Consider the following 27,452-nt stretch of genomic DNA (forward strand, 5'->3'; position numbering starts at 1 on the left):
CGAATTGGAGACTCGGCTCCGCACCGTGGAAAATTCTACAGCTAGCCAGGCCCCTGTAGTCGGTGCGGACCAAGGTAGCTTAGCTGCCGTTAGTTCCCCCCTGACAGATCCCGAGCAGCCGGGAAAGCAGGCCGACTGGGTGACTGTGAGGAGGAAGCGTAGCCCTAAACAGAAGCCCCGTGTACACCGCCAACCCGTTCACATCTCTAATCGTTTTTCCTCACTCGACGACACACCCGCCGAGGATCAAACTCTGGTTATTGGCGACTCTGTTTTGAGAAATGTGAAGTTAGCGACACCAGCAACCATAGTCAATTGTCTTCCGGGGGCCAGAGCAGGCGACATTGAAGGAAATTTGAAACTACTGGCTAAGGCTAAGCGTAAATTTGGTAAGATTGTAATTCACGTCGGCAGTAATGACACCCGGTTACGCCAATTGGAGGTCACTAAAATTAACATTAAATCGGTGTGTAACTTTGCAAAAACAATGTCGGACTCTGTAGTTTTCTCTGGGCCCCTCCCCAATCAGACCGGGAGTGACATGTTTAGCCGCATGTTCTCCTTGAATTGCTGGCTGTCTGAGTGGTGTCCAAAAAATGAGGTGGGCTTCATAGATAATTGGCAAAGCTTCTGGGGAAAACCTGGTCTTGTTAGGAGAGACGGCATCCATCCCACTTTGGATGGAGCAGCTCTCATTTCTAGAAATCTGGCCAATTTTCTTAAATCCTCCAAACCGTGACTATCCAGGGTTGGGACCAGGAAGCAGAGTTGTAGTCTTACACACCTCTCTGAAACTTCTCTCCCCCTGCCATCCCCTCATTACTCCATCCCCGTAGAGACGGTGCCTGCTCCCAGACTACCAATAACCAGCAAAAATCTATTTAAGCATAAAAATTCAAAAAGAAAAAATAATATAGCACCTTCAACTGCACCACAGACTAAAACAGTTAAATGTGGTCTATTAAACATTAGGTCTCTCTCTTCTAAGTCCCTGTTGGTAAATGATATAATAATTGATCAACATATTGATTTATTCTGCCTTACAGAAACCTGGTTACAGCAGGATGAATATGTTAGTTTAAATGAGTCAACACCCCCGAGTCACACTAATGCTCGTAGCACGGGCCGGGGCGGAGGATTAGCAGCAATCTTCCATTCCAGCTTATTAATTAATCAAAAACCCAGACAGAGCTTTAATTCATTTGAAAGCTTGTCTCTTAGTCTTGTCCATCCAAATTGGAAGTCCCAAAAACCAGTTTTATTTGTTATTATCTATCGTCCACCTGGTCGTTACTGTGAGTTTCTCTGTGAATTTTCAGACCTTTTGTCTGACTTAGTGCTTAGCTCAGATAAGATAATTATAGTGGGCGATTTTAACATCCACACAGATGCTGAGAATGACAGCCTCAACACTGCATTTAATCTATTATTAGACTCTATTGGCTTTGCTCAAAAAGTAAATGAGTCCACCCACCACTTTAATCATATCTTAGATCTTGTTCTGACTTATGGTATGGAAATAGAAGACTTAACAGTATTCCCTGAAAACTCCCTTCTGTCTGATCATTTCTTAATAACATTTACATTTACTCTGATGGACTACCCAGCAGTGGGGAATAAGTTTCATTACACTAGAAGTCTTTCAGAAAGCGCTGTAACTAGGTTTAAGGATATGATTCCTTCTTTATGTTCTCTAATGCCATATACCAACACAGTGCAGAGTAGCTACCTAAACTCTGTAAGGGAGATAGAGTATCTCGTCAATAGTTTTACATCCTCATTGAAGACAACTTTGGATGCTGTAGCTCCTCTGAAAAAGAGAGCTTTAAATCAGAAGTGTCTGACTCCGTGGTATAACTCACAAACTCGTAGCTTAAAGCAGATAACCCGTAAGTTGGAGAGGAAATGGCGTCTCACTAATTTAGAAGATCTTCACTTAGCCTGGAAAAAGAGTCTGTTGCTCTATAAAAAAGCCCTCCGTAAAGCTAGGACATCTTTCTCCTCATCACTAATTGAAGAAAATAAGAACAACCCCAGGTTTCTTTTCAGCACTGTAGCCAGGCTGACAAAGAGTCAGAGCTCTATTGAGCTGAGTATTCCATTAACTTTAACTAGTAATGACTTCATGACTTTCTTTGCTAACAAAATTTTAACTATTAGAGAAAAAATTACTCATAACCATCCCAAAGACGTATCGTTATCTTTGGCTGCTTTCAGTGATGCCGGTATTTGGTTAGACTCTTTCTCTCCGATTGTTCTGTCTGAGTTATTTTCATTAGTTACTTCATCCAAACCATCAACATGTTTATTAGACCCCATTCCTACCAGGCTGCTCAAGGAAGCCCTACCATTATTTAATGCTTCGATCTTAAATATGATCAATCTATCTTTGTTAGTTGGCTATGTACCACAGGCTTTTAAGGTGGCAGTAATTAAACCATTACTTAAAAAGCCATCACTTGACCCAGCTATCTCAGCTAATTATAGGCCAATCTCCAACCTTCCTTTTCTCTCAAAAATTCTTGAAAGGGTAGTTGTAAAACAGCTAACTGATCATCTGCAGAGGAATGGTCTATTTGAAGAGTTTCAGTCAGGTTTTAGAATTCATCATAGTACAGAAACAGCATTAGTGAAGGTTACAAATGATCTTCTTATGGCCTCGGACAGTGGACTCATCTCTGTGCTTGTTCTGTTAGACCTCAGTGCTGCTTTTGATACTGTTGACCATAAAATTTTATTACAGAGATTAGAGCATGCCATAGGTATTAAAGGCACTGCGTTGTGGTGGTTTGAATCATATTTGTCTAATAGATTACAATTTGTTCATGTAAATGGGGAATCTTCTTCACAGACTAAAGTTAATTATGGAGTTCCACAAGGTTCTGTGCTAGGACCAATTTTATTCACTTTATATATGCTTCCCTTAGGCAGTATTATTAGACGGTATTGCTTAAATTTTCATTGTTACACAGATGATACCCAGCTTTATCTATCCATGAAGCCAGAGGACACACACCAATTAGCTAAACTGCAGGATTGTCTTACAGACATAAAGACATGGATGACCTCTAATTTCCTGCTTTTAAACTCAGATAAAACTGAAGTTATTGTACTTGGCCCCACAAATCTTAGAAACATGGTGTCTAACCAGATCCTTACTCTGGATGGCATTACCCTGACCTCTAGTAATACTGTGAGAAATCTTGGAGTCATTTTTGATCAGGATATGTCATTCAAAGCGCATATTAAACAAATATGTAGGACTGCTTTTTTGCATTTACGCAATATCTCTAAAATTAGAAAGGTCTTGTCTCAGAGTGATGCTGAAAAACTAATTCATGCATTTATTTCCTCTAGGCTGGACTATTGTAATTCATTATTATCAGGTTGTCCTAAAAGTTCCCTAAAAAGCCTTCAGTTAATTCAAAATGCTGCAGCTAGAGTACTGACGGGGACTAGAAGGAGAGAGCATATCTCACCCATATTGGCCTCTCTTCATTGGCTTCCTGTTAATTCTAGAATAGAATTTAAAATTCTTCTTCTTACTTATAAGGTTTTGAATAATCAGGTCCCATCTTATCTTAGGGACCTCGTAGTACCATATCACCCCAATAGAGCGCTTCGCTCTCAGACTGCAGGCTTACTTGTAGTTCCTAGGGTTTGTAAGAGTAGAATGGGAGGCAGAGCCTTCAGCTTTCAGGCTCCTCTCCTGTGGAACCAGCTCCCAATTCAGATCAGGGAGACAGACACCCTCTCTACTTTTAAGATTAGGCTTAAAACTTTCCTTTTTGCTAAAGCTTATAGTTAGGGCTGGATCAGGTGACCCTGAACCATCCCTTAGTTATGCTGCTATAGACGTAGACTGCTGGGGGGTTCCCATGATGCACTGTTTCTTTCTCTTTTTGCTCTGTATGCACCACTCTGCATTTAATCATTAGTGATCGATCTCTGCTCCCCTCCACAGCATGTCTTTTTCCTGGTTCTCTCCCTCAGCCCCAACCAGTCCCAGCAGAAGACTGCCCCTCCCTGAGCCTGGTTCTGCTGGAGGTTTCTTCCTGTTAAAAGGGAGTTTTTCCTTCCCACTGTAGCCAAGTGCTTGCTCACAGGGGGTCGTTTTGACCGTTGGGGTTTTACATAATTATTGTATGGCCTTGCCTTACAATATAAAGCGCCTTGGGGCAACTGTTTGTTGTGATTTGGCGCTATATAAAAAAAATTGATTGAAAAAATTGATTGATTGATTGATTGATTATCTGAGCTAAGCACTAAGTCAGACAAAAGGTCTGAAAATTCACAGAAAAACTCACAGTAATGACCAGGGGGACGATAGATAACAACAAATAAAACTGTTTTTTGGGACTTCCAATTTGGATGGACAAGACTAAGAGTCAAGCTTTCAAATGAATTAAAGCTCTGTCTGGGTTTTTGATTAATTAATAAGCTGGAATGGAAGATTGCTGCTAATCCTCCGCCTCGGCCCGTGCTACGAGCATTCTGGCAGTTAGTGTGACTCGGGGGAGTTGACTCATTTAAACTAACATATTCATCCTGCTGTAACCAGGTTTCTGTAAGGCAGAATAAATCAATATGTTGATCAATTATTATATCATTTACTAACAGGGACTTAGAAGAGAGAGACCTAATGTTTAATAGACCACATTTAACTGTTTTAGTCTGTGGTGCAGTTGAAGGTGCTATATTATTTTTTCTTTTTGAATTTTTATGCTTAAATAGATTTTTGCTGGTTATTGGTGGTCTGGGAGCAGGCACCGTCTCTACGGGGATGGGGGTAATGAGGGGATGGCAGGGGGAGAGAAGCTGCAGAGAGGTGTGTAAGACTACAACTCTGCTTCCTGGTCCCAACCCTGGATAGTCACGGTTTGGAGGATTTAAGAAAATTGGCCAGATTTCTAGAAATGAGAGCTGCTCCATCCAAAGTGGGATGGATGCCGTCTCTCCTAACAAGACCAGGTTTTCCCCAGAAGCTTTGCCAATTATCTATGAAGCCCACCTCATTTTTTGGACACCACTCAGACAGCCAGCAATTCAAGGAGAACATGCGGCTAAACATGTCACTCCCGGTCCGATTGGGGAGGGGCCCAGAGAAAACTACAGAGTCTGACATTGTTTTTGCAAAGTTACACACCGATTCAATGTTAATTTTAGTGACCTCCGATTGGCGTAACCGGGTGTCATTACTGCCGACGTGAATTACAATCTTACCAAATTTACGCTTAGCCTTAGCCAGCAGTTTCAAATTTCCTTCAATGTCGCCTGCTCTGGCCCCCGGAAGACAATTGACTATGGTTGCTGGTGTCGCTAACTTCACATTTCTCAAAACAGAGTCGCCAATAACCAGAGTTTGATCCTCGGCGGGTGTGTCGTCGAGTGGGGAAAAACGGTTAGAAATGTGAACGGGTTGGCGGTTTACACGGGGCAACTGTTTAGAACTACGCTTCCTCCTCACAGTTAACCAGTCGGCCTGCTTTCCCGGCTGCTCGGGATCTAAGCTACCTTGGTCCGCACCGACTACAGGGGCCTGGCTAGCTGTAGAATTTTCCACGGTGCGGAGCCGAGTCTCCAATTTGCCCAGCCTGGCCTCCAAAGCTACGAATAAGCTACACTTGTTACAAGTACCATTACTGCTAAAGGAGGCCGAGGAATAACTAAACATTTCACACCCAGAGCAGAAAAGTGCGGGAGAGACAGGAGAAGCCGCCATGCTAAACCGGCTAAGAGCTAGTAGCTGTGCTAAGCTAGCAGATTCCTAAAAACACACAAAGTGAATAATGTGTAAATAATTTAGAGGTGATTCAGCAGAGGGAGTGCTTTAGTTAAGGCATGTGAAGATTACACTGTGAAACAAATCGTTATCTAGGTAACTAGATCAATCTAACTGCGCAGATTAAACAGCTAACAGATACAGCAAAACACCGCTGTGCTCCGGAACAGGAAGTGATACAATACCGCAGTGAGAGCCAACCACCAGTAGAAAATGTAGTAGCCAACCACCGTTGTGCTGTTCTTGTAGTGCTCGCGAGAACAGCACAACGGGAGCGAGACTTGACAGTGTGGCGTTTTACTAGGTAGATTCATAAGAAAACAAACAAGAAATGGAAAAAACCCTGCTGGATTTAATGTAATATTTACTAATAACAATGAAAGGAAAACCTTAACAGCAACAACTCTTGGTGGACATGAATATCCGGAACCAACAACAGTGGATTGCATCGCTGATTTAGAAAACTACATCGACCATTATTACCAGGGCTGCTGCATGGACATGGCTTCCCCGGTACACAAAGACGACAGCAATCTCTGTAAATGTAAGAAGAAGGACTCCTCTGCAGACACGGAGGATCTCCAGACAACAGAGGTGGAGGTAAGTGTGCTCCGTTCCATCAACATGAAGCTGGATTCGCTCATAGCATTACACAAGGAAATTAAAGACATTCATGTCAGCCTCAATTTTGCAAAAATTATGAAAAAATAGAACAGCTGGAGTCTAAAAATAAATCACTCAAAGCATCGGTTGATTTATTAACAAAAAAAACAGTCAGGCTAACCAAAGAAATAAAGAAGGCAAATGAAATAATACTGGATATTCAGACCAGGAGCATGCGTGACAACTTAATTTTCTCAGGGATACCAGAAAACCACTCCTCAGATGATCCAGAAACCCTCTTAAAAGACTTCATGGTCTCCCAGCTCAGACATCCTTCCACTACTGTTGACAACATCACTTTTCATCGTGTGCACAGACTCGGTGGACCCAAGAGCAGAAGACCTCGGCCCATCATTGCCAAACTGGAACATTACAAACATAAAGACCTCATGGCCAGAGAGCTCAGAGGGCCAAAGCCAGAGAGCTCAGAGGGACCAGCTTTGGATTAAACGATCAGTTTCCAAAAGAAATTAATGAACGCAGAAAGATTCTTTACCCAATCATGAAACAGCACAGGCAGAATAATGAATGCATATACTTGGTAGTACAACCCCAATTCCAATGAAGTTGGGACATTGTGTGAAATGTAAATAAAAACAGAATACAATGATCTGCAAAATTTCTTCAACCTATATTCAGTTGAATACACCACAAAAACAAGATATTTAATGTTCAAACTGATAAGACTTTTTTTTGTTTTTGTGCAAATATTTGCTCATTTTGAAATGGATGCCTGCAACACGTTTCAAAAAAGCTGGGACAGTGGCAACAAAAGACTGGGAAAGTTGATGAATGCTCAAAGAACACCTATTTGGAACATTCAGTGAGTGTCATGATTGGGTATAAAAGGAGCTTACCTGTGTGAAGCGCTTTGTTATTTGGTGCTATATAAATAAAAATAAATTAAAATTGAAATTGAGCATCCCCAAAAGGCTCAGCCGTTCACAAGCAAAGATGGGGCGAGGATCACCACTTTGTGAACAACTGTGTTTAAGAACAATGTTTCTCAATCTTCAATTGCAAGGAATTTAGGGATTCCATCATCTACAGTCCATAATATAATCAGATGATTCAGAGAAACGTTCTACACGCGGCAAGTGCCAAAAACCAACACTGAATGCCTGTGACCTTCATCCCTCAGGCGGCACTGCATTAAAAACCGACATCATTGTGTAAAGGATCTTACTGCATGGGCTCAGGAACACTTCAGAAAACCATTGTCAGTTAACACAGTTTGTTGCTGCATCTACAAGTGCAAGTTAAAACTCTACTATGCAAAGCAAAAGCCATACATCAACAACATCCAGAAATGCCGCTGCCTTCTCTGGGCCCGAGTTCATTTGAAATGGACAGACGCAAAGTGAAAAAGTGTCCTGTGGTCTGATGAGTTCACATTTGAAATTGTTTTTGGAAATCATGGACGTCGTGTCCTCCGGACAAAAGAGATAAAGGGCCATCCAGATGGTTACCAGCGCAAAGTTCAAAAGCCAGCATCTGTGATGGTATGGGGGTGTGTTAGTGCCCATGACATGGAGAACTTACACATCTGTGATGGCACCATCAATGCTGAAAGGTACATCCATATTTTGGAGCAACACATGCTGCCATCCAAGCAACGTCTTTTTCAGGGACGTCCCTGCTTATTTCAGCAAGACAATGCCAAGCACATTCTGCACATGTTACAGCAGTGTGGCTTCGTAGTAAAAAGAGTGCGGGTTCTAGACTGGTCTGTCTGCAGTCCAGACCTGTCGCCCACTGAAAATGTGTGGCGCATTATGAAGCGCAAAATACGACAATGGAGACCCCGGACTGTTGAACAACCGAAGTCGTACATCAAGCAAGAATGGGAAAGAATTCCACCTAAAAAGCTTCAACAATTAGTGTTCTCAGTTCCCAAACGCTTATTGAGTGTTGTTAGAAGGAAAGGTGATGTAACACAGTGGTAAACATACCACTATCCCAGCTTTTTTGAAACATGTTGCAGGCATCCATTTCAAAATGAGCAAATATTTGCACAGAAACAATAAAGTTTATCAGTTTGAACATTAAATATCTTGTCTTTGTGGTGTATTCAACTGAATATAGGTTGAAGAGGATTTGCAAATCATTGTATTCTGTTTTTATTTACATTTTACACAACGTCCCAACTTCATTGGAATTGGGGTTGAAAAACTAAATGCAGATACAGACAGACAGACAGACAGACAGACAGACAGACAGACAGACAGACAGACAGACAGACAGACAGACAGACAGACAGACAGACAGACAGACAGACAGACAGACAGACAGACAGACAGATAGACAGATAGATAGATAGATAGATAGATAGATAGATAGATAGATAGATAGATAGATAGATAGATAGATAGATAGATAGATAGATAGATAGATAGATAGATAGATAGATAGATAGATAGATAGATAGATAGATAGATAGATAGATAGATAGATAGATAGATAGATAGATCTCCTCTCTCCTGTATATCAGTCACTTTATAGAATAGACTTGTTCCTCACGAGTAACTCTAACTCCCAAATTGGAATGGAATTAATTCAAAAATTCATTCCATCACTATCAGTGATCCTGCTCCTGTGTCACTTTCCATACAAATAGAATCCACTATTAAACCGTCTCACTCATGACGCTTTAACCCGTTTTGCCCCACTGGCAACAAATGTTGCCAAAGTGTTTCACTGTCATTTTCTACTCACAATAAAAAATCTCAAAGGTACTAATGCAACATTTTCTGTTGTGAAAGTGTCGTGACACGGACCCACAACAGGGGGCGTTAATGAACGGACAATGGATAAGCCAAAAAGTAACAATTTAATGTTGTGAATCGCACAACAACGTACAGACAATAACAATATGGTGGACTGTCAATCATACACCAGGTGACGTGTGGGCAGGCTCGACGATAGAAGACGCCTGGAGAGAGAAGAGCTGGATCCCCACACAGCTTCCAACACCAACGGAGCTGAAGAACACCGGAGCCGCCAAGCCCTGCGCCCCAGGTGGCCGCTGTCTTCAGCAGTCAGACCCGGTACTGCTGGCAGAGAACAGAGACAGTCCAGATGAGTGTGAGTTCGCACACTCAGTAATCCCACAGTCTGTATTAAGTAAAGGAGGGAAAACCTCCACCTCCAATCACACACACTCGTGCAGCTCCTGGTCAACCACTTATCTGGGTTGGGGTGTGAGGCGAAGCTGTCGCTGTCACACCAAACGCCAATCCCTCAGATAAGGACACACTCCAGGAAAACGGCTGCAACAGAAGTTCAGGTTATTACACACAAAGTGTCAGTCAGCAGAGAAATTACCTGAATGGTAGTTGATTTCTCGGCGAGGAGGTGGAGTTGCAGTCCGGTCTTTGTAGTGGTGGTGATGGGTGACAGCTTGTGTTGATTGATGACAGCTGTCACCTCCAGCAAAGCCGACGCCCTCTCGTGCTTGAAGCCCGCACTTCAAGCAGGGCGCCATCTTGTGGTGGTGGGCCAGCAGTACCTCCTCTTCAGCGGCCCACACAACATTTTCCACTTATTAAAAAAAAAAAAATCTGGGCATAAATGGGTTAACACCTCACTTTTAAAGGACTCTGAATTTGATAAAATCATAAGGAGACAGTGGGCAGACTTTATAGAAAGAAATGACTCTCCAAGTGTTTCTCCTTCTTTGCTTTGGGAAACAGGAAAAGCAGTGATTAGACGGAAAATTATTTCATATTCTTCTTATAAAAAAATGGAGCATAAATGAGAAAATGACCTTGAAGACAAAATTCAACATTTTAACAAATAAATATGCTGCGGACCCAAGTGATCAAACTTTGTCTGAATTAAATAATGCAAAATTCCAACTTGACAATATTATATCGAGGAAAAAAAAAACAGAGTTCCTCATTCAATGACTTAGATATAATCATTTTGTACATAATAATCAAGTAAATTTCTGGCAAATCAGTTACAACACAATAAGGAAAAATTCAAGAATAACATTTATCAGGGATCAAGCTGGAAATTATACACAGTCGCCACAGGAAACGAATGAGATATTTAACTACTATAGTAATTTATACTCATTGGAGAATACACCTAATCCAGTAGATATCCAGTCATTCCTCAACCATCTAAACCTACCTCAGCTATCTAAAGAGCACACACATACTACAACCCCAAGTCCAATGAAGTTGGGACATTGTGTAAAATGCAAATAAAAACAAAATACAATGATTTGCAAATCCTCTTCAACCAATATTCAATTAAATGCATCACAAAGACAAAATATTTAATGTTCAAACTGATAAACTTTATTGTTTTGTGCAAATAGTTGCTCATTTGGAAATGGATGCCTGCAGCACGTTTCAAAAAAGCTGGGACAGGGGCAACAAAAGACTGGGAAAGTTGATGAATGCTCATGAATGCTCAAAGAACACCTGTTTGGAATATTCCACAGGTGAACGGGTTAATTGGAAGCAGGTAAGTGTCATGATTGGGTATAAAAGGAGCATCCCCAAAAGGCTCAGCCGTCCACAAGCAAAGATGGGGTGAGGAGCATTGGGTATAAAAGGAGCATCCCCAAAAGGCTCAGCCGTCCACAAGCAAAGATGGGGTGAGGAGCACCACTTCGCGTGAAAAAATAGTCCAACATTTTAAGAACAATATTTCTCAATGCTCAATTGCAAAGAATTTAGAGACTGCATCATCTACAGTCCATAATATAATCAGAAGATTAAGAGAATCTGGAGAATTTTCTACACGTAAGCGGCAAGGCCGAAAACCAACATTGAATGCCTGTGACCTTCGATCCCCCAGGCAACACTGCATTAAAAACCAATGTCGGGGTGGGGGTGGGGGGAGCATTGAACTGAATATTGTAGTCTCTGACCAATGTGGAAACCACCCATTGATCTGAGACCAAGGCCTGCCACCAGTCGAGCTTTTTTCAGGAAACATGATTGGTGGCCTTGTACTGGACGTCAAACCCAACCACTGTGGCCCCTTGATGATTTCGAGGGGCAGCCATGATGGCCCTGTCAGTCCCGCTGGCCATGTCTGGGAGGTCTACCTGTAGGTGGTTGAAAGTTGGACTGCTGGGAGGGCTGACAAGCCTGACTCACACCCCAGGAAGCACATCTGTTTACAGGACAGTAGCCAGTGCTTAGGTTGGTGCCTGGGAGTTTGTTGTAATTCAGCAAATTGCTGGCAAGACTTATTTTCCTGAACAGCACATTCCAAGGTCTGCTGGGCCACAGACCTGAAACCCTGGCCTGGGACAACAGGCAGGGTGCATAGTGATCCAATGCATGCCTCAGACAGTGGGGATTGGGCCAACCACACTTGGCATTGGGCAATGGTCAGGGTGGACATCAACCTGCCAAGCTCCATTGACATGTAGGTGAAAGATAGTGTCTTTCCAAGATGGCGCCGAGACAAGGCGCCTCTGCGGAATCTCTGCTGTGTACACTGTGTCTTGTGTTGTTTGTGTGCATTTTGAAACACTTGCCACATTTAAATATGATCGTGAAGCACTCCTGGGGATTCAGGACAACTCTTGTGTACTCTCAGGCGTTTGTTGTGAACTGAGGTGTGTGGATTTCAACATTTGCCCCACACAAAGCCAGAAACCGCGCGGCCATGAATGGAGCTATGGCCGAAAACAAGGTGAAAGATCCGGGAGGAGACACCGCGGCGCTCTGCCTATACCTGGACTACACATCAGGGATATTTCGGACATCGGGGGAAACGAGGAGGGCTGCTTGTTAAGCTCCGTGGCCGACAACTTGCTAAGCCGCATCCATACACAGCGCGAGGCCCGGGATTGCGCTGTGTTTTGTCTGACGGAGACCTGGCTCCACAGAAACGTACCCGATTCCACCTTCCAACCACCGGAATTCTCTGTTCACCGCTTAGACCGAGTGAGGGAACAAACGGGGAAGTCCAAAGGAAGATGTGTGTGTTTTCTCATTAATAAGCGGTGTGGTACGGATAATACTGTTGTTAACAGAACTTGTAACGCTAACTTGGAGTGTGCTGTGGTGAAGTGCCGTCCTTTCTATCTCCCCTGGGAGTTTACAGTGATGTTTCTTTGTGCCGTTGTACATCCATCTGGGGGCGGACTCTACGGTGGCCCTTGGAGACTTATGTAATATTTTGGACACGTATGAGAACTCTCATCCTGATGCTGTGATAATAGTAGCAGGAGACTTTAACAGATGTAACTTGAAGTCTGTGCTTGAAGTCCCAACTACTACCAGCACGTAAAGCAACTGACCAGAGGCGCACGTATTTTAGACCACTGCTATAGTAATGTGAAGTCCGCTTTCAGGTCTAGTTTAAGACCGGCTTTTGGTAAATCCGATCACTCCTCTATTTTTCTTCTTCCTACATACATGCAGAGGAGCAAACAAATTAAGCCACAAACACATATCGTGCAGTGCTGGAATGAGGACAGTGAAATGAAACTCCAAGGCTGTTTTGATGCCATGGATTGGACCGTTTTTAAGTCAGAGAATTTAGATTAATATTGTGTTGCTCTAACTGGATATATTCAATTTTGCATTGATTGCTGTGTGCCAAAGAATGTAGTTAAGCGTCACCCTAGTCAAAATCCATAGTTTAATTTGGATGTTAAAATGAAATTGAAAGAGCGCTCAGTGGCTTTTAATTTGGGTGATGCTGCTGCATATAAGCGGGCCCGATATGCAGTGGAGCGCTCTATAAAGGTAGCTAAACGCTCTTATGGACATAAAACTGAAACATTTTTTTAAAGAGAACGACCCAAAACGTATGTGGGAGGGTCTAAACAAGGTCACCTCATCTAAACCCAGGAGAGAGACCATTACTGATTTTGAACTCTCTCTACCAAATGTGTTAAACCAGTTTTATTGCCGCTTTGAAACTGGGAACGGGGAGACATTTTCGTTTCCAGGATTCACAGATGAGAACTATCTTATTCTTCATCAGGAGGATGTCCAAAGGTCCCTCAAAAGGACAAATGTGAGGAAGGCCAGTGGCCCGGATGGAATCCCCCCTCGTGTCCTTAAACTCTGCTCAGAACAACTTGCCCCAGCTCTAGCGGATTTATTCAACTTGTCACTGAGGTGCTGCACTGTTCCACTTGCCTTCAAAAGGTCAACCATTATCCCAGTGCCAAAGAAGTCACCAGTGTCTTGTCTTAATGACTACCGACCAGTGGCCCTAACTTCAGTTTTAATGAAGTGTTTTGAGCGATTGGTGTTGAACTATATTAAAGACCAGATTCCGGTGGCCGTTGACCCACTTCAGTTTGCTTATAGACAAAACAGGAGCGTGGAGGATGCCATTGCCTTTGCCCTGAACTCTGTATACAAGCATTTGGACAACAGGCAGTCTCATGCAAGAATGCTCTTTCTGGACTATAGCTCAGCGTTCAATTCCTTGGTTCCAGCAAGACTCATTGTAAAACTGAAAAATCTTGGCCTTTGTGATGCCATGTGCAAATGGATTTTGAACTTTTTGTCTGGCAGGCCTCAAAGGGTTAAGGTTAATGACTGTGTCTCTGATGAACTTACTGTAAACACTGGCTCGCCACAAGGATGTATACTAAGCCCATTGCTGTATACCTTGTACACCTATGATTGTGTTGCTTCTAATCCCAACAATCTGATTATTAAGTATGCAGATGGCACAACTATAATCGGTCTCATTCATGCCAATGATGACTCGCATTACAGATCAGAAGTGGAAAAAATAGTTCTGTGGAGCGAACAAAACAACCTGAAATTGAATACCTCAAAAACATGTGAGCTTGTCGTTGATTTTGGACACAGCTCTCATAAGCCTATCCGTATCAATAATGTTGAGGTGCAAAGGGTAGAAACTGCAAATTTTTGGGTGTGACTCTTTCAAATAATTTAAGTTGGAACTCAAACACTATTGCTATTGCTAAAAAATCCCGTCAGTGTTTGTTCTTTTTACGCAAGTTGAAGGCTTTCACCCCAAACAAACAAATTCTGACAAACTTTTATCGCTGTGCTATTGAGAGTGTCCTCACAGGAGCCGTTACAGTATGGTTTGGTAACGCCACAAACAAAGAAAAACGAGCACTGCACAAAGTTGTCCGCTCGGCCAGCAGGAATGCAAGTGTGGAGCTGCCCGATCTGGAGGACATTTATAAAAAGAGACTTCTTTCTCGGGCATTATCGATCATTAATGACCCATCTCATCTAAAAAAGGGACTAGAAGTAGCAGTCTCTCTGGGAGGAGCATCAATGCCAAGATGTGACAAGGTCAACTGAATGGCCTGCTTTAAAGCAGACAGCCCAGACTCTGACACCTGAGGAGAGTAAATATCTAAGGTGTGAGTCCTTTACAGAAGGAAGAGGGGAATGGCTCCCCTCTTCTTGGCCCTCAAACTGACCCGTCTGGCCCACACTAATGGCCCCTTCACACATAGCACAAATGAGGCCAAATGGCACATGAAGGAGGATTCAAATGCCACTCGTGAAAATTCAGAGGCTCCTCGAACGTCTCATACAGCAGTGGCCACAACCATTCGGCCACAGCACATGCACTCCACATTTGCATGTCGCTAGTGCCGGAAACCCATTCGAATGGCGGGCAAGATGAGGTTGCACTACCATCTGATCATGTTCGCAACATTCGCATAGTATGTAGAACACAGGTCGGACAAATCATGCCACGGCCGAGGGGCTGTATGCAATCAACGGCCACATCCAACCCTGGCCGAATGGTGCAATCGAGGCAGCCATCACAACAGTGGCCGAATGATGGCGAATGGCGGGCGATTACCCATTCAAACCACTTTTGGCTGAAGTCCAGGTGCCACCCACGAACATCCAACACCCCTCACCATTCAAAATGCGGGGCCATTTGCGCAGCCAGCATGAAAGTAGAAAGCAGGCGGCCACGTTGGAGCTGCAGTCCAGGTGTTTGAAAGCTCAAAGGGCAGTCAGTGTGTTGTGTCCATCCCCCGAGCAACACAAATGGGGTGCTCATGTGCCGTTCCTCCCTGCCCTACAACTCAAATGGCATGTGAGTGTGTCATGCCCCCCCACCCCGCAACAGAATGGTGTGCAAGTGTGTCGTTCCCCCATACCATGATCCAACATTGTGAAGGAGCAGCTGAGGTGGTGAAGGATCTAACAGTGGCCGGTGTGCGATCACTGTCCAGCGCAGCACGCACATCTGGATGGCAGTCATGTCCATGATGGAACAGCTGACAGCTGTTGGAACACCCATCATGGCATATCCAGCATGTCCCACTGGAGGTGGACTCACCAGCCAGCAGTGTGCCCACACCACCACAACAGAGATATAAAAAAAAACCCCAGCTGCATGTCACAGTGCCAGCATACCATCTGACCGGACAGCCACGTCACGTGACACGCGATCGCTGATAATCATGGCTCAGGCATGCCTACAGAGGAAGCCAGATGATGCCACAGTACGTGGGTGCACCAAAGCCGTCAGATGATCACACATGTGGTAAGCAAGGCGATGATCATTTCGCAGCTGACCACTATGTCATCACTACTTACAGCTGGAGAACACATATTGTGCCATGAAGAACATCACCTCTCATCATGCTGCCATGAGGCACATGTGTTGGCAGGCTCTCATGACATGGTAAGAAATAAAAACAGCTCACCAGCCCGCTGCGCCTCACGTGACATTAGATCGCAACATTCACACTGTCCATCCATCATGTGACAGCCTGAGTGACAGCCTCACTGACAGATCAGCGTGGGCAGCTGTTTTGCCACACATCCTAGAGATGTGAGCCCACTCATGTGAGGACTTAGCTGCTCTGGACAGATGGGCATGTCACCGGCGAGCCAGCCAGTGCAGCTGACCGCTGAGTCATCACTACTCAGCTGGAGAACAAATATTGTGCCATAAAGAACATCACCTCAGAACACACCACCACGATGCACATGTTGGCATGCTCTCATGACATGGCAAAATATAAAAAAGCATTTTTTCTTTGGAACGCATTCAACTGCGTCTCAGTGCGCACTGCAGAAACCATCAACCAAGCTGCCCCATGTGAAAATATCCATCTGATCACGTGAACGGCCAGCTGGCAAGCCAAATGTCACGTCCACCAGGTCATTTACAGTCCACATGACGCAGTGTCCTTCGGCACAAAGCCGGATGATGTGTTCATGATATGAGGGCATCATTTCATTTATGTCAGTTCTTTAATTGTCCATGGCCATGGTTTATAAACATAAAAGAAGAGAAGGACGATAATTCTTGTATCGTCTGCTCTTTATAACAGGAATTAAATATTTTAACAGACAAAACACAATCTATTTGTTTTGCCATTTCCAACACAGACCGTCAAGTCATTAGGCATCAATTACACATCATTACCAGTAACATGTTTGTCTTACATTTAAACAGTACATGCATTGCTCTTCTAATGTTCTGTGCTATCTCATTATTCAGTCCTTACACATTTTCATTGATTTATGTACATTTGTACAACATTTAATTGCTTCTGCTGCTGTGTGAGCGCCATGTGGTTCACACCTCTCATGTGGTCACACTGTGTACGGTGTGTGCCCAGGAACACTGTGATACCGTTGCTGTCCGACCGTCTGTCCCTCCCAACAACGGCTGCAATTTTTGGAGGTTCACCAAATCTTTTATTTGGGGGGGGGGGACCTTTTTCGCTCAGATTTGGCCTCATTTGCCCAATTTTGTGTTATGTGTGAAGGGACCCTAAAGAATGATTCAGATACTGTGACAGACATAGCATCCTCATCATGATGGCTGGTAGTGGGGTAGAGATCAGACTAGATCAGGTCATGGCTACTCTTCTTTGCTGTAACAGTAAGGGCCTCAGCATGTGGACGCTTATGTGATTTGGAGGCCAGTATTGCAGATGGTATCTCATCTTCAAACTTGGCCAATTTGGCCAATGGTATGGAAATGCAATTGAAGCAAGCCTCTTCTGTGAGTGCTTCTTTCAAGTGTTCAGCTCCAAGACATGATGGGCATAAATTATGGCCATCCTCTGGGCTCAGAGGTGCCAAACAGCTACTGCATGCATGCACCAATGTGGTCGACAATTATGTGTGTGTAGCAGTAAGTGAAGCACACTCAATACACTATGCAGCCAAACCCTGTGGCAAAATGCGGTAAAAAAGGGAGCAGGAAGCACATTCTGTCCTCGAACTACATCACTCTGTGGCACATGGTAAAAATGCGGAGCAGGAAGCACATTCTGTCCTCGAACTACATCACTCTGTGGCACATTGTAAAAATGCGGAGCAGGAAGCACACCAGCTATTTACCACTCAGCACTACAGGATGCTTGTGGCAGTGAAAGGAAAGCACTCACAGCAACTCAGACTCACAACCAGTTGTCACAATGTTAGAGCCCCAAAAGGTGGTGCAGCAGGGAGCGAAAAACTGTTACACTACAGCAGCCAAAGTCAGCATGGTATGTCCTGGCTACAATGCGGGAAATACTTGCAGCATTCAGCTCAATCTAAAAACATATGCCAGTGGTCCGTGGGCTAACAGAGACCTTAACAGCATTGAGCCAAGCCACCAAAATGGCAGTACAGCAGGCAACATACAGCTCAATTCAAAGAACATGCCAGCAGTCTGTCCTGGCTACAGCTGCTGTATAAACAGATTGGGGAACACTCACAACAGTAGTTTAATTCAGAAAATATGGCAACAGTTCAAGGATACAGGCACCAATAGCAACGAGCCAAGCTACCAAAATGCAGACACAGCAGAAATCAGAAAAACACTCACGCCGTAACAACCAAGTCAACGCGATACCTCATGGCTATGTTGTGGGCAACACTCGCAACATGTAGCTCAATCTAACGAATACACCAAGCCACCAAATGACAGTGGAGCAAGAAGTGGGAAAAACACACTGGAGCAGCTAAGTCGGCACAGAACGCCCTGGCTACTTTGCGGAAAACACACACAACATGCAGATCAATCTAAAGAATATGCCAATCCACCAAATGGTAGTGGAGCAGGAATCGGGAAAAACACTCACACCGGAGCGGCCAAGTTGGCACGGTATATCCCGGCTACTTTTCAGGAAACACACAAAACATGCAGCTCAATCTAAAAAATATTCTGGCGTTGTGTGACTAACACAAACGCCAATGAGTTAAACATGCCACAGTGGTCAAAGACAGTGTGACATGTCCCGGGTTGTCCTGCAAACATTAGCGCAAACAAACTAAGCCACCAATCGTTTACTCACAGTAAGCAAATTTATTTAAGAAATGGTCAACTTGCAGCCTCTGGAGGATGCATATGCATAGCTCCAACTAAAATAGTTGTGAGGCTCTGACAAGACAAACAATCCTAAATAATTTGACCTTCTGTGCTCATGCGAAATATGGAAAAAGAACTGGACGTTGGGTGACACGGTCTTATATACTGTTGGCTGATGTCATCCAGGTCACGCCCACTAACGTGACTTTGTTGATACAAGAGCTTGACCTCTGCGCATGCACACATGGGATAATCCAGGTGCTAAGCACCGCCCTCTATTGGTCAGGAGGAATGAAATAGAACAACAATTTTGTTCTATTGTTTTTAGGGTTCTGTTGTTTTTAGGGTGCCTTTGTTTTGGTTCCCCTCTTTTTGATTTACTTTGTGTGTGTGTGTGTGTGTGTGTGTGTGTGTGTGTGTGTGTGTGTGTGTGTGTGTGTGTGTGTGTGTGTGTGTGTGTGTGTGTGTGTGTGTGTGTGTGTGTCTTTGGATTCTTAGATGCATCACGATGTGGATGTTGGATGATCCTGATTTGGTTCAGAAATCTCAAAAATCGATGTTATGAATGTTAATGGCAGGGGTAGGAACGTATCCAAAGATGATTTGTCAGCTCCAAACACCAATGAAGTGCTTCAGTGTTCTGACAGGAAATCAGTTTTTCCTTTTACCTCTGGTAAGACTGCTTTGAATACCACATGGTTTCCAGAGGGAGCATGCGACTCACCTTCTCCAGGTCGGGCTCTCTTAAAGCCAGAGCCAGTTCGTTATTATCCATCACTGATGCTGCAGCCACGTCCAGGGGGGTGGAGCCTCGCATGGACGGAGAGGCTGTGGAGCGGACAAGGAAACATACGGTATGAAAAATCTTACTTTAAGTGCTGAGAAGCTCAGTTGTATTCAGCTGTAACAAATTCCAGCAGTCAATGTGTTGCTTCTTTTTATTTTGGCAAGTGAACTTTTAAATTATTATTTTATTATAGATTCTTTCACATTTGAGTGTTATTTCAGGGCACTGGAGTGTAAATGTGATGTTTCTAGCTAACTTTGACTTGAGCGCAACTGAGAACATGATACTCAAAGAACCATGCAGGTTTCTCATTTGACTCAGGTACAAATGTTGAAGTCTGAAACATGATAAATAAAACACAAAGATAAAAAGACTCACCAAGGCCCACGCTGCTGTTTTCCAGCAGATAGCTGAGATGATCAAACATGGCTTTTTGGTTCTGACGGCTGATTCGACAGAAATAGCAGAGAAATCGACAGCAGTTGGCCACCATTTTTGGAAAGGTAATTTCCTAGGAGGAGGGAAAATGTCCATAAAACCTCAATCACTGCTTTATATGTGTGATAAGTACCATTATGAAAAAACAAAATGTAAATAGTACAGTCACGGCTTCTTCACATCCACATGAGCCAGCTGAGGTGATTTGAGCATCTGGTGAGTATGACCCCTGGTTGTCTCACTAGGTGGGGTCTTCCAGGTGCATCCAACAGAGAGGAGGCCCCGGGGAAGACCAAGGAGACCCTGAAGGGATTATATCTCTGAACTGGCTTGGGAACGCCTCAGGATCCCCCAGGAAGAGTTAAAGGAATTGGCTAAGGACAGCTACTTAGTCTGCTGCCACCTCAACCCAGATCCAAACAAGAGGCAAAACAGCATTTATTTATTTCAGAGTCCACAGGCTTTATGGGGTCAAAGGTCAACATCTTAATATGATATTAACTGGAATCAACAGGCTAAAAAAGAAACAGTGAGTCATGTGCAGCTTTGGATAAGCTTCAAGAAAATGGGATATTTGTATCACTGTGACGACATCCAGGAAAGATTTTGAAAAGTGTCAGCGATCTGGACTGACAGGGGTCAAATACCTTTGAGTGTCCTCCACTGAGCACGTTAACCATGACTTCCATGACTGTCTCATGCATCCCCAGAGCTCTCATCAGGTCAGGATGCTGGTAGAACACCTTGTTGTTCATGATGTCACTGCAGAACATGGGAAGGAACAGGTCAACAAGGAACGTTAGATAGAAGATAGAAAGATAGAAAGAACGAAAGATAGACGCAGGGGTCAAGCATCTTTGCTCTGTGGGAGAAGTGGTTAAATCAGTCAGTGGACCCTGGATCAGTTTTGACAGACAATCACAGCAAAAGGTCTCACCCTAATCCTCGGATCATCAGCTTCTCCTCCTCTCGCCCCATGCGGACACTGAGCAGAGACCGGATCTGACCCAGAGCCGCCAGCAGGTTGATGGTGTCCTCGATGGACACTGAGTTTATGGTGTAAGTCTTAGGGAGAGCACGCACCTGAGATACAGACACATCACTGAGATTCATTGTACAACCAAACACTCCTCAGAGCTGTGGGAGTCGGCACACACCAGCCAAAAAAAGTAACCAAACAAGCTTCAAGGAAAACAGACACTAAGGAATCATAAAATCAAGATGCAACACAAACTGGATGCTTCATTCATATATATATATATATATATATATATATATATATATATATATATATATATATATATATATATATATATATATATATATCTATATATATATACACTCAACAAAAATATAAACGCAACACTTTTCGTTTTGCTCCCATTTTGTATGAGATGAACTCAAATATCTAAAACTTTTTCCACATACACAATATCACCATTTCCCTCAAATATTGTTCACAAACCAGTCGAAATCTGTGATAGTGAGCACTTCTCCTTTGCTGAGATAATCCATCCCACCTCACAGGTGTGCCATACCAAGATGCTGATTAGACACCATGATTAGTGCACGGGTGTGCCTTAGACTGCCCACAATAAAAGGCCACTCTGAAAGGTGCAGTTTTGTTTTATTGGGGGGGGATACCAGTCAGTATCTGGTGTGACCACCATTTGCCTCATGCAGTGCAACACATCTCCTTCGCATAGAGTTGATCAGGTTGTCAATTGTGGCCTGTGGAATGTTGGTCCACTCCTCTTCAATGGCTGTGCGAAGTTGCTGGATATTGGCAGGAACTGGTACACGCTATCGTATACGCCAGTCCAGAGCATCCCAAACATGCTCAATGGGTGACATGTCCGGTGAGAATGCCGGCCATGCAAGAACTGGGACATTTTCAGCTTCCAAGAATTGTGTACAGATCCTTGCAACATGGGGCCGTGTATGGCACAACAATGGGCCTCAGGATCTCGTTACGGTATCTCTGTGCATTCAAAATGCCATCAATAAAATGCACCTGTGTTCTTCATCCATAACAGACGCCTGCCCATACCATAACCCCACCGCCACCATGGGCCACTCAATCCACAACACTGACATCAGAAAACTGCTCACCCACACGACGCCACACACGCTGTCTGCCATATGCCCTGAACAGTGTGAACCAGGATTCATCCGTGAAGAGAACACCTCTCCAACGTGCCAAACGCCAGCGAATGTGAGCATTTGTCCACTCAAGTCGGTTACGACGATGAACTGGAGTCAGGTCAAGACCCCGATGAGGACGGCGAGCATGCAGATGAGCTTCCCTGAGACGGTTTCTGACAGTTTGTGCAGAAATTCTTTGGTTATGCAAACTGATTGTTTCAGCAGGTGTCCGAGTGGCTGGTCTCAGACGATCTTGGAGGTGAACATGCTGGATGTGGAGGTCCTGGGCTGGTGTGGTTACACGTGGTCTGCGGTTGTGAGGCTGGTTGGATGTACTGCCAAATTCTCTGAAATGCCTTTGGAGACGGCTTATGGTAGAGAAATGAACATTCAATACACGAGCAACAGCTCTGGTTGACATTCCTGCTGTCAGAATGCCAATTGCACGCTCCCTCAAATCTTGCGACATCTGTGGCATTGTGCTGTGTGATAAAACTGCACCTTTCAGAGTGGCCTTTTATTGTGGACAGTCTAAGGCACACCTGTGCACTAATCATGGTGTCTAATCAGCATCTTGATATGGCACACCTGTGAGGTGGGATGGATTATCTCAGCAAAGGAGAAGTGCTCACTATCACAGATTTAGACTGGTTTGTGAACAATATTTGAGGGAAATGGTGATATTGTGTATGTGGAAAAAGTTTTAGATCTTTGAGTTCATCTCATACAAAATGGGAGCAAAACCAAAAGTGTTGCGTTTATATTTTTGTTGAGTGTATATACACATACATACGAGGGTAGGCTGAAAAGTTCTAAAGCTGCTCATGAAGGAGTAATGCATTAACTGCATTATAGTGAGCCTTAGAACTTTTCAGCCTACCCTCGTACATACATACATACATACATACATATATACATACATACATACGAGGTCTATTAGAAAAGTATCCGACATTATTTTTTTCAAAAAACATATGGATTTGAATCACGTGTGATTGCGTCAGACAAGCTTGAACCCTCGTGCACATGCGTGAGTTTTTCCACACCTGTCGGTTGCGTCATTCGCCTGTGGGCAGGCTTTGAGTGAGCACTGGTCCAGCCCCCTCGGCGGATTTTCATTGTCAGGGAAATGGCTGAGCGACTGCCACTTTGCTCCATGAAAATTTTTTCAGAAACTGTGTGAGACAGCCAGGTGGAAACCATTTGGAAAATTCAGATGGCTTTCGGTGAAGATTCTATCGGCGTCACACAGAGGATTGCAAAACACACCTCCGTGTTGGAAACCATTCGGAAGATTCAGACAGCTTTCAGTGGCTTTTCAGTCGAGTGAGTATCCAAGAAATTGTGTAACAGCTGGGCATGCCACAACATGTCCTGTGAGACTTCCAACACGGAGGTGTTTTTTGTTGTGCGCCATGAGCGGCTCCGTCCCGACGCGCGAATTCCTCCACGCGTCTTTCATTGCAAAATCTCCTGTAATAGTGGAATGTGCCGCAAAAGTGCTGATGTCCACATTTTCTGCGATTTCTCTGGTAGTCACACGATGTCTCGGATCAACACAGCCTTCAGTTTGGAAATGATCTGGTCATTTCAGCCTGTCAATGGCCACTCGAAGCGCGGCGCGCCCTCTGCCGCTGTGGGCCGTCTTTAATCCGGTTGTAATCCTCCTTAATCTGTGTGACGCCAATAGAATCTTCACCGAAAGCCATCTGAATTTTCCGAATGGTTTCCACCTGGCTGTCTCACACAGTTTCTGAAAAAAATTTCATGGAGCAACGCAGCAGTCGCTCAGCCATTTCCCTGACAATGAAAATCCGACGAAGGGGGTGGACCAGTGCTCACTCAAAGCCTGCCCACAGGCGAATGACGCAACCGACAGGCGTAAAAAAACTCACGCATGCGCACAAAGGTTCAAGCCTGGCTGATGCAAGTGCACATGATTCAAATCCATATAGTTTTTGAAAAAAATAAAAAGGTCGGAAACCTTTCTAACAGACCTCCTATATACATACATACACACATACATACATACATACTAGGGCTGCCACCCATCCCTAAAATACAGAATTGTCCTTTATTTGACAATTAATTGTTGCATCCTGTATTGAATCAATACAGGATGTAAATTGTTCCGTATTTTCATAAATGTCTCACACACACTCAAACACTCAAGTTTTGGACTGCAGTAGTTCTGGACATGAACCACATGTGTAATGCCATGCCTTACTTGGGAAAAAAAATCCCACTTATCCAGCGGGAGAGAGGCTGTCAGACAATGTTGTTTTGAAGTTGATGGAACCATTTATGGACCAGGGAAGGACTGTAACTATGGACAGTTTCTTCATCTCTCTGTCTTTGGCTAACAGGCTTCTTCAACGAAAAACAACTCTGATTGGCACATCAACAAAAATCATCGGGAGCTACCAGCAAGGCCGCAAATTGTACTTAACCCAGGTGTTCACATCTGGAAGTGCCTTGCTGACGGTGTACACAACAACAACAACAAAAAAGAAATCTGTCTTCTGAGCACCATGCATCAGAAAGTGGAAATTGTGGACACCCGAAAACTTTTACAACCTGTTGGACATGGCTGCCACAAATGCACATGTTTTATACACAGCATGTACAGGTTCAAAAGAAAGTCAGCAACTGTTCATTCTGGAGCTCAATAAGGAACTCCAAAACACGAAAAGGCACGAGGGGAAGAGCGCAAACAGCAGTGTTGTGAGATGAGAGTTTCTCAGAAGAAAAAGACAGTGCCAGGTGCGCATACTCTACAATAATAATAGAAGCACTGAACGTTGTGTACACTGCCAAAAATACAGCTGTGGCAAATGTAGGAAAGACACACCTTGGGAATGTGGCAACTGCTAGTTATGACAACTGTATGCTACATTTGTGTGCTTTGTATAGCCTTCATATGTAGCAAGCCTTTTCTTTGGGAGTAATAAAATACTGTTTTCTTCCTGTCGTTATACCTTCTATTTGTTGTTATTCCAAGATGGGGGGGGGGGGGGGGGGTGCTAATCCCAGTTCTATGACATTGTGAAGTTAGAAGAATACAGAATATCAGTCATTCTTGTAATGTATGATACAACAACACACATAACTCATAACATTGTCATATTGGAAAGCAAAAGGACAACGTGGTCTAACAAGTCAACCCACCTGTCCTCCAATGCCATCATACTGTCGATGAAGCAGTACAAACATAGCTCGGACAAGTTCAGGATCATCAATAACAGACTCTTGAGCCCAGCGAACCATTGTGTCTGAAATCAGCTGTTGCAATGTGCCTGAGGATGGAGGGAAGGAGGGAAGGGATGAATAAAATTCAAATGACAGGTTGCATGTTGAAGCATTTTTGTGCAGGCTGTTTTAGAAAACTTGGATTTTGTCAACATCTTCAGGTTTTCACTTAACTTTTTTGTGTTACATCATCCATCACAATAACTCCAAGTACCTAATATCTCTTATAGTACTGTCAAATTAATCATGAAGTAATGTAAAGATTATAACAGTATGATATAACAGTAAAGAGCAGCAGGAACAACATGGAAGAGAGTCAACAGTGTCCCCAGTGGTAAGTCAATTGAATGAGAGAAGAACAGAACTGAGGACTGCAAATAAAACCCATCTGACTATGGTGGGTGACCAAAAGGGAGGGCACAATAAGAGCCTGTGGAAACTGGGCAGATCAGGCAGGTTTGAGCTGGATGGATGGAATATCATAAGAGCTGCAGTGGTCAGAGGATACGCTGGTTATAGGAACAGGAAAGGTTCAGCTGATTCTGCTGAGGAAGCATCAAGTATTTGGCAGTTATCTGGCAGATGTAACCAGACTGAAAAACCTACTACAGTACATCACCACCAGAACAGGACTGGTGAAACCCACCTTGTGGAGGACATCACAAGGAAGAAATATATGAAAATTTGCAAACTTTGGTTTGCTGTGCTACCACAGGAACAGAGTCATCATCAAGACCAGCAGGGAGTAATGCCAGAGGAACATGGTTAGTGGAACTGTCTACCACAGGCATAAGACTGGTGCACTCTGCCAGCTCAGGAACAGACTTAAGATAGGTGGACTTACAAATTCTGTTGACTTAACAACCTGAGCAAGATGGTTCCTGTGCCATCTTAGGCACAGGAACTGTACTGGTACCTTTTGGTACCTCAGGATCAAGAAGGTAACAGACTCACTCTCCTGCCTCAGAAACAGGAGCCTGAAAATGACTTAGCAGACTCTGCTGCCTCAGGACCAGCAGAGTCAACTATGGTGGTAAATTCTGCCACATCAGAAATAGGAAATGAAAACAGGACAGGAACGCTCTGTCGCCTCAGTAACAGAAACATGAGCTGGAGAGGTAGGAGCCACTGCTTCATGAACATGAACAAGAAGGAAAAACTTTAACAACTCAAGAACAGAAATTCAAACAGGATGTCTGGCCCCTATGTATCAAACAGAATTTAATAATTGTTACACAACAAGTGTAACAATTATTTTTATTCTTATTGTAAAAATGTTTGTTTTGGGTGCTGGCTGGATTCATTTTTGGCTGTTGCACACTGAAACAGATTTGCAAGGTTTGGAACCCGCATACGCAGATGAATGAATGATTTATTGTCATTACAACAAGTGCAATGAAATTATCTTCAAACCTAATTACCTCAGACAAAAATACAGCGAATTGAGACAACGTGAGTGTGGGTGGCCGCAACAGCCATGCCGCGCAGCCAAGCTTGGGGGGAGGGGGTGGAGTGGGAGCTGCTGCAGCTTGTGCTGCACCTGTCAAGGGGGATGGAGTGGCAAGTGTGGAGGCTGGGGTGGGGGGGTGGGGACAGAAACACAAGGGAGGTGGGGGTGGGGAGAGCGTGCGTCCATATGCGCAGATGGGTTTATATCAGTCTCTGTCCTTGTATGCACAGAGTCCAAAGTGGCCTCGTCGACAACCGCAGACTGTGGGGGAGGGCAGATGAAGAGGGAGCCATGTGTATCACCAGGGCCGTTGAAATCTTTCTGGAGGAAAACAAGCAGGGCATTTTGTCCTTCAGTAGCTGATAAGGCTGCAGTGTTTTGGGTTTAGGCAGAGAAACACAGAACTCCAATATGGCTTCTCTTAACTGTCCAGTTCCAACTGTGTGAATATTCACTGGTCTCCAGCATCAATTCCTTTTCTGGCAGACAACTGCTCCGAGATGGTTTCCATCTTGCATTTAAGTTCAAAAGTTAACGCAGTCTGAGATGGTACAGCCTTGCCAACCTCAGTAATCATGACAGACAGATGTGGGATTGTAGTTTGGGTGCTGAGTGGATGCAAGAACGAGCAACACAAGGCTGGATGTTGACCTGAAGGCAGCTGAAGTGTGAGGTGGTGA

At 44.0% G+C, this 27,452-nt stretch overlaps 1 protein-coding gene across 3 annotated transcripts in view; it reads right to left on the bottom strand.

Annotated features, from left to right (window-relative positions):
• Positions 1–27,452, bottom strand: part of ryr2a (ryanodine receptor 2a (cardiac)) — a 723,597-nt gene that overhangs the window by 371,979 nt on the left and 324,166 nt on the right. For all 3 annotated transcript variants that reach the window (XM_034193918.1, XM_034193917.1, XM_034193919.1), the window contains exons 43-47: positions 25,242–25,369; positions 20,866–21,011; positions 20,576–20,690; positions 19,869–20,001; positions 19,428–19,531 (exon numbers count right to left, since the gene is read on the bottom strand). In XM_034193918.1, the coding sequence (XP_034049809.1) occupies positions 19,428–19,531; positions 19,869–20,001; positions 20,576–20,690; positions 20,866–21,011; positions 25,242–25,369 (626 nt within the window). The remainder of the gene's footprint in view (positions 1–19,427; positions 19,532–19,868; positions 20,002–20,575; positions 20,691–20,865; positions 21,012–25,241; positions 25,370–27,452) is intronic.

The sequence above is a fragment of the Thalassophryne amazonica genome, chromosome 18 (assembly GCF_902500255.1).
Source record: "Thalassophryne amazonica chromosome 18, fThaAma1.1, whole genome shotgun sequence".
In the NCBI taxonomy this organism is placed as follows: domain Eukaryota; kingdom Metazoa; phylum Chordata; class Actinopteri; order Batrachoidiformes; family Batrachoididae; genus Thalassophryne; species Thalassophryne amazonica.